General features: G+C 48.6%; 1 protein-coding gene across 1 annotated transcript in view; it reads left to right on the top strand.

Annotated features, from left to right (window-relative positions):
• The window catches only part of LOC141074047 (uncharacterized), a 78,491-nt gene that overhangs the window by 9,587 nt on the left and 56,866 nt on the right, over positions 1-12,038 (top strand). Inside the window, exons 2-4 of the mRNA XM_073561565.1 lie at positions 7,401-7,524; positions 7,608-7,705; positions 7,904-7,994. Coding sequence (XP_073417666.1) covers positions 7,401-7,524; positions 7,608-7,705; positions 7,904-7,994 — 313 coding nt within the window. The remainder of the gene's footprint in view (positions 1-7,400; positions 7,525-7,607; positions 7,706-7,903; positions 7,995-12,038) is intronic.

A 12,038-nucleotide genomic window follows, 5' to 3' on the forward strand; every position in this document is an offset into this window, starting at 1 on the left:
AAGCACCGTCAGCTGGTCCTTGGTAGTGCTTTTTAGCACAGGTACCTTCTGTTAAGTAACTGTGGTCCAGCACCGTCAGTTGGTCCTCGGTAGTGCCATTGGCTCTTGTTCCTTCTGCTACCCATCTGGGTGCCAGCACTGACAGCTGGTTCTCGCCAGAGCCTTTGGCCTAGGTGCCTCCATCTCGGTATCCGAGGTCCAGCACTGTCAGCTGGTCCTTGGTAGTGCTTTTTAGCACAGGTACCTTCTGCTTAGTAACCGTGGTCCAGCACCGTCAGTTGGTCCTCGGTAGTGCCATTGGCTCTTGTTCCTTCTGCTACCCATCCGGGTGCCAACACTGTCAGCTGGTTCTCGCCAGAGCCTTTGGCCTAGGTGCCTCCATCTCGGTATCCGAGGTCCAGCAAGGTCAGCTGGTCCTTGGTAGTGGTTTCTAGCACAGGTACCTCCTGCATAGTAACCGGGGTCCAGCACCGTCAGCTGTTTCTCAGTAGTACCATTAGCTATTGTTCCTTCTGCTGCCACTAGGGGTTCCAGTACTGTCAGCTGGTTCTCGCCAGTTTCTCAGCCTTCTTGTACCTTCTGCTACATTTCCAAGATCAAGCTTTTTGAAATTGTCTTTGGTAATCCTTATTGATCTCCATGACGACGACCTTGATGACGACGAACCTGAAGACCACACTAAAGAAGACCAGAAATATGACCCTAAATAATATGACCAAGAGGACAAAGAACATGAAGACAACCACCAAGATACAGAACAAAAGACAGAAGAACAAGAAGCAGAAGAAGCAAAAGCAGAAGAACAGAAAGCAGAAGAACATTAAGCATAAGACTAAAAATCATCATAGAAGAAATCAAAATTATAAGCAGAAGAAGACTAAGCAGTAAATGGGGGTGAGTCTGTTCCTCCTCGTGGTGCCCCTGGAAAATGCCTGCTGCTGCAGGCCAAACTGAACGTGGACAAATCCTGTTGTAAATCTTTTGTGACAGGCAGAATGTAAGGTGTAATCTTATAACTTTTATAGATAAGTACTACAGGAATGCCTGTCACCATAAGAAAATGAAGAAAAAGAAGAATAGGAAGAAGATGAAGAAATAGCATATGAAAATTAGTAATAGCTGAATAAGAAGAATATGAAGAATGGAAAAAAAAAATTAATGGGAAGAAGATGAAGAAGAAGAAGATGAATAAGGTGAAGAAAAAGTTGATGAAAAAAATGCTACTGCTGCAGATCATGAAGGAGAAAGTGTGGGAGAAGTACAAAAGAAGGTGAAGAGCATGGAAGTTGTGAAACATACATACAGTATCTGACAAAATATAAAAAAGGTTAACATAGTCAATATCTTTTTAACTCCGAACGTCTTGAAAAAAAAAAATGGAATTAATGCTATGCCATGTGATTTGAATAAACCACTATGCCTTTAATGTCTCCTCCACCTCCCACAATACATTCTACATGATTCTTATTTGTTTTCAATTATGTAGAATTAGCCAACAAGGAAATAAAGGGCTTTTTTAAATTCTGATACCGGAAGTCCCATTGACTTCAATGGGACTTCCGGTATCGGAATCGGCGATACCCGATATTTTTTTCGTATCGGGCGATACCATCTGATACGATATTTTTGAGTATCGAACGGTATCGCTCAACACTAGTAACCTGCCTAGTAACCAACATTCAGCAGAGTGGTGGGTGGAGCTACCTAATATGCAGTGGGTACAGAATTTAAAAAAATTCATTTTTTTCTCATTAATGTACACTAGGGTGACCGGATCTCATATGGGGGGGAAAAAATGTCAGAATTTTGTCCGTCTGGACCCCACAAAACGATTCCCCTTTCCAGATATTGAGAGAGCCAAAATTTGAGCTCGATCAAACGACGTTAACCCTTGCCGCTCGTCGCTCAAAGTTTGAAAAAATCCAAATTGAGGTATTTTAAGATTTAGGTATTTTGCATAGTCTGTTAGACTATAAAGAATGTGACAACAACATTGCAGAAATAGCCCTGACCAAATTTTCGAACCATTTGTGGTATTTGAATGCAGAGTTGGTGGGATTATCGTTTTTTGATCCCACCATTACAGACAATGAAAAGTTGTTAATGGCTAATAAATTGCTCAGTAGTACAGATGAACCATCAGAGCACGCTAGGGTTGTAAATCCAAAAGTTAGGAAAGAAAAATTAAAAGAGGTAGGAAGTAACCGACTTTATCGACCTTCTGACAAAAGATGAAGAACAAAAGCAATATGTCCTGCAAGTTGTAAGCAAATGCCGAGCATTATATTCTGACGTTTCAAAAACTACTTTAACAAAAGCTCTAGAATAGATTAGATAACTATGTAAAATTATCAACTCATGTAGGTTAGCGTGCTCTGATGGTTCATCTGTGCTACTGAGCAATTTATTAGCCATTAACAACTTTTCATTGTCTGTAATGGTGGGATCAAAAAACGATAATCCCACCAACTCTGCATTCAAATACCACAAATGGTTCGAGAATTTGGTCAGGGCTATTTCTGCAATGTTGTTGTCACATTCTTTATAGTCTAACAGACTATGCAAAATACCTAAATCTTAAAATACCTCAATTTGGATTTTTTCAAACTTTGAGAGACGAGCGGCACGGGTTAACGTCGTTTGATCGAGCTCAAATTTTGGCTCTCTCAATATCTGGAAAGGGGAATCGTTTTGTGGGGTCCAGACGGACAAAATTCCGACATCGATTTTTTGCGGTCACCCTAATGTACACTCTGCACCCCATCTTGACTGAAATGTAGACATTTTTGCTAATTTATTAAAAAAGAAAAACTGAGATATCACATGGTCATAAGTATTCAGACCCTTTGCTCAGACTCTCTTATCTAAGTCTCATGCTGTCCATTTCCCTGTGATCCTCCTTGAGATGGTTCTACTCCTTCATTGGAGTCCAGCTGTGTTTCTTTTAGGCTGTGTGCACACGCTGCGGATTTTGCTGCGGTTCCGCAGCGGTTTTGGCCGCTGCGGACCCGCAGCAGTTTTTGCTGCGGTGTACAGTACCATGATTCCCTATGGGAATCAAAAACCGCAGTGCAGACGGTGCAGAATTTTCCGCGCGGATTATCTGCGGTTTTCAATCCGCAGAAAGAATTGACATGTCTTTCTGCGGATTCTCCTGCGGTTTGCAATCTCCTCCATTGAGGAGATGAAAAACCGCAGGGCAAAACCGCAGAGCAATCCGCAGGTAAAACCGCAGGTCTTTTGACCTGCGGTTTCACCTGCGGATTTTACAAAATCCGCGCGGATGAATCCGCACATAATCCGCAGCGTGTGCACACAGCCTGAATCTTTGTTTTATTTAATGCAAAAAAAATGTTCATACATATATCCATGCAGATAATATTTGAGTCATATGTAACAAAACCTCCTCATTAGAGATCGCATCGGTCAGAACAATAGATCAAGACAAACCTGAAAATCCGGGGAAGGGAAAAAGGAGAAGGAAGCGGGGGGCATGTCATAACCAAGCATAATGTTTACCCATCAGACACCCAGCACGTGTCCAACCTTAAGTTCAGGACCCACTGACACCAAAGTACACCCCAAACACCCCGAAGTGTCTCTCCGCAGCAGTTCACCCAGAGATATCAGTGGACAGGTGTCTCCCCCAGTAGTAGTTGCTCCTGGTACCAGACTGTCGGCTGAAAACAGGTCTTAATATCGCTCTGGATGTGCTGTGGGAGCAGAGAGATGAAGCTTTCCCAAGTTTCAAAAAAGGCCTGCACCCTTCCCTCTTTATGTAAAGAGGCCTCAACCCAGTCCATTTGAAGCGAGAACGACAGCTTCTCTAGAAAGATTTTGAAAGGAGGGGCATGGTCGTGGATCCATGTCTGTAAAACGGCCCTAATACTGGCAGCCGCCACCCAATGCAGTAGTTTACAGGCCCCTGGAGAACAGGTGTAATTATCTGGTTTTAGGTATCCAAATATGGCCCATAAGGGTTCATCAGGAACAAAGTTTGTCAGATGTGTGGCGGTGTATTGCCGTACTCTTTCCCAAAATAGTCTAATGACCGGGCATGCCCACAAGCAGTGAAACAGGTTGGCTTCTAGGGAATGGCATGTAAAACATTTAGAAGTCGTGTACAACCCCATTCTATGACCTTCTTGTGGAGTCAGGTAAGAGCCGTGACAGATTTTCTATCTCATTTCTAGGAAACGGGCAGGAGGGAGGAATGTGTAGGCTGGGTCTAGAGCTTTCAGAATAGTGTCACAGGACATGCTGGGGTCTTCAGTCTGCCATTTTGTTACTGGAAATTGGAATTGTGCATAATCCAGAGCTGCATGGATGAATTTGTAATTAGTGACTATTTGGCCAGATGGAGAATTAGATTTCGTGAACCATCTAAGCACGGATGGTCTCCATTCATATTCAGAAAGATGTGCTAATACTTTTGTTCCATAGCTTTTACCTTGCAATATTAGAAGGGAGAGAATATGGCAGTGGGATATTTACATTTCAACTCCTCTATTGAGTATATCCGTCGTTCCTCGGGGTGGACTAAGTGCTTAATAGATGTTATACCTTAGGAGTACCACTGGTAGAAGACAGGGTGAGAATGCCCATCCTGAAAGTGGGGGTCGTACACACATGGCTCCACTCCGTACACCTCGTACACGCGGCTCCACTCCGTACACCTCGTATACAGGCAGCTCCGCTCCGCACACCCCGTACACACATGGCTCCGCTCCGTACACCCCGTACACATGCGGCTCTGCTCCGTACACCTCGTATACAGGCAGCTCTGCTCTGTACACCCCGTACACACCCAGCTCCGCTCCGTACACCTCGTACACACTCGGCTCTGCTCCGTACACCTTGTACACACTCGGCTCTGCTCCGTACACCTCGTACACACACGGCTCCGCTCCGTACACCTCGTACACACGCGGCTCCGCTCCGTACACCCCGTACACACCCAGCTCCGCTCCGTACACCTCGTACACACGCGGCTCCGCTCCGTACACCTCGTACACACACGGCTCCGCTCCGTACACCTCGTACACACGCGGCTCCGCTCCGTACACCCCGTACACACCCAGCTCCGCTCCGTACACCTCGTACACACGCGGCTCCGCTCCGTACACCTCGTACACACGCGGCTCCGCTCCGTACACCTCGTACACACGCGGCTCCGCTCCGTACACCTCGTACACACGCGGCTCCGCTCCGTACAACTTGTACACACCCGGCTTCGCTCCGTACACCTCGTACACACTCGGATCCGCTCCGTACACCTCGTACACACTCGGCTCTGCTCCGTACACCTTGTACACACTCGGCTCTGCTCCGTACACCTCGAACACACGCGGCTCTGCTCCGTACACCTCGTACACACACGGCTCTGCTCCGTACACCTCGTACACACACGGCTCTGCTCCGTACACCTCGTACACACACGGCTCTGCTCCGTACACCTCGTACACACACGGCTCTGCTCCGTACACCTCGTACACACACGGCTCTGCTCCGTACACCTCGTACACACACGGCTCTGCTCCGTACACCTCGTACACACGCGGCTCCGCTCCGTACACTCCGTACACACACGGCTCCGCTCCGTACACCTCGTACACACACGGCTCCGCTCCGTACACCTCGTACACACGCGGCTCCTCTCCGTACACCTTGTACACACTCGGCTCTGCTCCATACACCTTGTACACACTCGGCTCTGCTCCGTACACCTCGAACACACGCGGCTCTGCTCCGTACACCTCGTACACACACGGCTCTGCTCCGTACACCTCGTACACACACGGCACTGCTCCGTACACCTCGTACACACGCGGCTCCGCTCCATACACTCCGTACACACACGGCTCTGCTCCGTACACCTCGTACACACACGGCTCCGCTTCGTACACCTCGTACACACACGGCTCCGCTCCCTACATCTCGTACACACGCGGCTCTGCTACATTCACATGTAAACCCCTCCTGACCCCACATAAACTTCCCCTCATCCAGCACCATGACAACCAGCACAGCAGAGTCCTGCACACACTGAGGCCCCTGATCATGTGACCCCTGACTCCTCCCCTCCTGTGACCTCATCACAGGTCCTGTGCGCACAGAGCAGCTGTAGAAATCTCCGGCCTCGGGGGTCTCACCAGACTTCGCTCTTTTCTTGCAGGGGCCGCAGTGGATTTCATCCCGGATCCATAGAGCTGAATAGAGGAGCGATGTTCCTTCACTCTGATGGGAATTGATGGTGACGTTTGTCCAACGTCCACGTTACCGAGTAAATCCCCCCAGGACTGCAGCCGGTAAAGACCCCGATATCCACAGGTGTCCCCTCTAATTGGGGGAAAGGGATAGAAAAGCCTCAAACTTCTGTGTGTGACTCAGAGCTGAGATCTAACGTGAGAGAAGATTCCAGTGCGGGGAAGACGGGAAACCTTCATATAGACGGCCGGTGGGGATGGAGGCAGTGACCGACTCTGGCCAAATCTGTCTCTAGAGCCGCAGTAGAAGATGAAGATGTCGTCCTCATCATGAAGGAGTTATTTCTCATGTCACGTGTAATGAATCTCTCCTGCAGTATTGCTAATGCCGATTCCAGTGTCGGTAATGAGACGAGAATTAGCGTTATGGAAGATGAGTCTATGAGGAACGTGTTCAGCTGCCGACTCCGAGGAGGAAACTGCTTGTTGTCTGTGGCCTAAATATATAGGTTTTATTAGTAGATGTCAGGGAAGAAAACTAAACCCTGTAAGATAATAAATCTCCTCCTATGTTTCCCTTATTATCTCCAGTAATTGTATTATTACACAGGATTCTTATGATGTTACATCGGATCATCTTCTTCTCATTCAGGTCTCTACAATATCGGATCCTCTCAGTGAAGATCTTCTACAGAAGAGAATTTTCCTGATTTACCCATCAAGGATGGATATGGACAGAGACAAGATGGTGGAGAGGATATTACACCTCACCCTAGAGATCCTCTTCCGTCTCACTGGAGAGGTGAGAGATTCTGATGACGTCACATTACATCATTCTTATCTATGGGAATAACAGATGGACAGAACTGGAGAGGTGAGGACTCTGGGAATGTCTGTAGTGAGATTTATTAATGTGTCTCTCCATAACCAGGATTACACAGTGGTGAAGAAGACCTCTAGTGATCGCTGTCAGGACCCTGTGTCTGAGGGATGGGGAAGACCCCTGAGCCCAATCACGGGGCCTCCACCTCACCCCCTGATCCATGAGGACATCAATGACCAGAAGATCCTAGAACTCATCTACAAGATGATTGAGCTGCTGACTGGAGAGGTGACACTACTGGGAATGCTGGGACATTATACAGTAACACTATGAAGGGATCGGGGGGATGACGGTATCATTGTATGTGTCAGGTTCCTATAAGGTGTCAGGATGTCGCTGTCTATTTCTCCATGGAGGAGTGGGAGTATTTAGAAGGACACAGAGATCTGTACAAGGACGTCATAATGGAGGTTCCCCAGCCCCTCACATCTCCAGGTAATAGACAGGACTAAATACACACGGCCTATAATTATCTGTATGTAGAGAATGAATTCAGTCCCTGTATGTGTTTCCTCCAGATCTATCCAGTAAGAGGACAACACCAGACAGATGTCCCCGTCCTCTTCTTCCACAGGACTGTAACCAAGAAGATCCCAGTGCTCCTCAGGATCTTCAGGTAGATGGAGAGAAGGTGTCAGGAGATCTCCCCTATGATGTGTAGACGGCTGTGAAGGTCTTGTGCTCAGTCTTGTTTTATCCACCAGTATTATATGTTTTATACTTGTGTAATGAGAACGGTGCAGATGGCAGGATTAGAGCTGATCATAGATGGGACTTCTCCATCTGTCGGTGACTTTTACAATATTTGTTTCAGGGTGAAGATCTGACCCATATTAATCCTACAGAGACATATGTGAGAGATGATGAGTGGTGTAAAGAGGAGATTCCCACATATGACTACCCAGGTGAGTAGTAACCACTGAATGCAGAGACGTCACAGATTCCTCTCAGTCACCGGCTGTGGTTGCTTTATCGGTGGTGTAGTCCTGCCGTATTACCATGATCACCATTTTGCCTCTAGACCACAACATTCTCCTCCACCCAAAACTGTTCAAATGACTTTGGGCATTGAAAGCCCTTTTCTATAGAACTTATGGAAAGTATGTAGTGTATGTCAGATTGGTGTGTGTAGTGTAGTGTATGTCAGGTTGGTGTGTGGTGTTTACTACACCACACAGATCAACCTGATGTACACTACACCACACACCAACCTGACGTACACTACACCACACACCGACCTGACGTACACTACGCTTCACACAACAACCTGACACACTTTGTCAGGTTGGTGTGTGTGGTGTAGTATATGTCAGGTCGGTGTGTGGTGTATTGTACGTCAGGTCGGTGTGTGGTGTAGTGTATGTCAGGTCGGTGTGTGCTGTAGTGTACGTCAGATTGGTGTGTATGCCAGGTCGGTGTGTGGTGTAGTGTACGTCAGGATGTTGTGTGTGGTGTAGTGTATGTCAGGTCGGTGTGTGGTGTAGTGTACGTCAGGTTGGTGTGTGTAGTGTATGTCAGGTTGGTGTGTGTGGTGTTGTGTATGTCAGTTCGGTGTGTGGTGTAGTGTATGTCAGGTCGGCGTGTGGTGTAGTGTATGTCAGGTCTGTGTGTGGGGTAGTGTATGTCAGGTCGGTGTGTGGTGTAGTATATGTCAGGTCGGTGTGTGGTGTAGTATATGTCAGGTCGGTGTGTGTGTGTGGTGTAGTGTACGTCAGGTTGGTGTGTGTGGTGTAGTGTACGTCAGGTTGGGTGTGTGGTGTTGTGTACGTCAGGTTGGGTGTGTGGTGTTGTGTATGTCAGGTTGGTGTGTGTGGTGTAGTGTATGTCAGGTCAGTGTGTGGTGTAGTGTACGTCAGGTCGGTGTGTGTGGTGTAGTGTATGTCAGGTCGGTGTGTGTGTGGTGTAGTGTACGTCAGGTCGTGGTGTGTGATGTAGTGCATGTCAGGTTGGGTGTGTGATGTTGTGTATGTCAGCCTGGTGTGGGTGAGTTCTGTAGTGGAGTGTCAGGATGTGTTTAGTCCCTGGACGTGTGATGAATTCTGAAGAGTTCATTCATTCACAGTCCAGGTTTGTCAGGACACGTTTCCCCCTTTTATAGCACACCCGGCACCTTTATTTTTGCTCTCCCCTTAGTGGGAACATGTTGTCCTGGTACCATACGGGAAACTTGAGTTCCAGGGGTGCTGGGACACGCTCCGTCCTCCTCTTCAAAAATCATGGCCTTTATCACTGCCTCCTGGAACTGAAGGAAGGTGTTGTTGGTCTGGCCTGCACATCGTGATAGCACGCATGCGTTATACAGTGCCATTTGTACGATGTGCACAGCCAGTTTTTTATACCACACTTTCGCCTTCTGCATGGCACGATAGGGCTGGAGGACTTTATCACAAAGATCAACTCCCCCATGTGTTTGGTGTACCCCAGGGCACAGTCCGGTTTGTGGACCTGGTCTGGGGTACCTCGAACGGTGGTGGCCGTGGTGCCGGGACCATGGATTGTTGTCAAGAGAAAGACCTCTCTTTTGTCTTTGAACTTGACCACAACCATGTTGCCGCTACATTGGGCTCGGCTCTCACCCTTTGGGAGAGGCTGCTCAATTAGCGACAAAGGGAGACCCCTCTGGTTTCTGCGCACGGTACCGCAAGCGACGGTAGCTCTGGCAGAGAGGGAGTGAAAGAGTGGGATGCTTGTATAAAAGTTATCAACGTACAGATGGTCACCTTTATCAAGCAGAGGGTGGACCAAATCCCACACTATTTTCCCACTCACCCCCAGAGCAGGTGGACATTCTGGGGGCTGGAGCTTGGTGTCCTTCCCTTGGTAAACTCTAAAGCTGAGTGTGTACCCTGAGGTACTCTCACACAGCTTGTAGAGTATTATCCCATACCTCGCCCTTTTGCTGGGCAGGTACTGACAGAACTGAAGCCTCCCTTTAAAGTGGATGAGGGATTCAGCAGCACAATTTTCCCTTTGGGGAATGTACACTTCAGAAAACATGTTGCTGAAGTGTTCGATGACCGGCGGAATTTTGAACAGTCTTTCAAAATTGGGGTCATCATGGGGAAGACTGTCAGTGTTGTCCCTAAAATGGAGAAACTTATGAATCGCCTCAAAATGTCTGCGACTCATAACCATGCCAAATACTGGAGTTTGATATAAAATTACAGTACTCCAGTATTGGCGAATTTCTGGTTTCTTCACAATCCCCATGTAAAGGACCAGTCCCCAATATTTCATCATTTCTACAGAGTCAATGGGACTCCAAGTAGAGAATGATGAATTAGGGTTTTCAGCCAAAAATTGCTGGGCGTACAAGTTTGTTTGCTCCACCATGAGACTGACGATTGACTCCGAGAAATAGACTTTGAAAAAGTCTATTTCCCTGAAGTTGTCAGTCTCAAACTGGATTCCTGATTGGGGAACGAAATCAGGAATCCGTGGAGTAAAATTCTCAGGGACGGGGGTCCAGGAGGGGGCACTAGTGCTAGGTTGGGCCTGACTAGCGCTAGGTTTGGGATTACGCACATTTGTCTGTGGGTCTTCTCCTCCGGCCTCCGTCTCTTCCTCCCTGGGCTCCAGACTATTTCTCATCCTGCGACATCTTGGTGGTGGTAAGTCTGTGTCGCTGGAGGAGGAAGAGTGGGAGGAATAGAGAAAAGTGGGGTCCTCTCCCTCACTATCCGTTTCGGACGCAGTAAAGGCATATGCCTCCTCAGCTGAGTACACCCTTTGAGACTGGGATGACTGTGACGAGCGGGACATTGTGTGTGTGGTGTGTATGTGTAAAAAAAGATAAACTTATAGTGTGCGTGTGTATGTGCGAGTGTTTGAAACTTTCTACTACAGGAGGGGGCTGTCAGGCGTGGTGGGTCAGGAGGTAGCAGCAGCAGGGTGGTGATCACGGTGGCGATCACCAGGGCAGGGGGGCGATCACAGGGCCAGGGGGACGGAATCAGGCAGCAGAAGGGAGATCTGCGGCGGCAGCAGCAGGGTGTGATCACCGGGGCAGAGGGGCAATCACAGGGCCGGGGGGTGGAATTAGGCAGCAGAGGGGAGCGGAGGACAGCACAGAGGAGAGATCAGCGGCAGCAGCAGCAGGGGTTGATTACTGGGGCTGGGGGTGATCACAGGGCTGAGGGGTGATCACAGGGGCAGGGGGGCGATTACTGTTGCAGGGGGGTGATCACAGGGCCGGAGGGAGTGGAATTGGGCAGCAGAGGGGAGTGGAGGACAGCACAGAGGGGAGATCAGTGGCAACAGCAGCAGGGGGGTAATTACTGGGGCAGGGGGGTGATTACTGGGCAGGGGGGGTGCGATCACCTGGGCAGGAAGTGGCAATCACCTGGGCAGAGGGGGTGATCACAGGGGTAGGGAGTGTAATGAGGCAACAGACGGGAGCGGAGCACAGTACCAGAGGGAAGATCGGTGGCAGTGGCAGCAGGCACGGTGATCGGCGACAGCAGCAGCAGGCAGAGACCTGTCAGGTGTCAGGGCAGCAGGCAGCACCTCGCTCTTCACCTACCATGGACGGGATGAGGCTGAAGAGTGAGGGCAGTCATACCTGACACCTGCCCCACATCTAATTGGAGGGATAGCGTCACGTGGACGCTAGCTCCAATCAGATCTGGGGGATGACACAGAGGTCACCTAGCTACATCCAATGGCTGATGCTATTGCAGCATCAGCCATTGCTGATTTGTAATATTTCACCAAATTTCATTGGTGAAATATTACAATCGCTGTGTTTGGCTGTTTCACTTTCAAAAGCCAATCAGAGCGATCGTAACCACGAGGGGGGCAAAGCCACCCCCCTGGGGTTAACTACAGGTCCTGGTGCTCTGATTACATATTCATCTGTATTGGCTTATGACAGGTCGCTGACCCCTCGCTGACCTGCCCCCATTATTACATAATGCATATAATAGCATTGATATTATTGGTGATAATGC

The sequence above is a fragment of the Dendrobates tinctorius genome, unplaced genomic scaffold, assembly GCF_039654945.1.
Source record: "Dendrobates tinctorius isolate UK_male_01 unplaced genomic scaffold, ASM3965494v1 ptg000322l, whole genome shotgun sequence".
Classification (NCBI taxonomy): domain Eukaryota; kingdom Metazoa; phylum Chordata; class Amphibia; order Anura; family Dendrobatidae; genus Dendrobates; species Dendrobates tinctorius.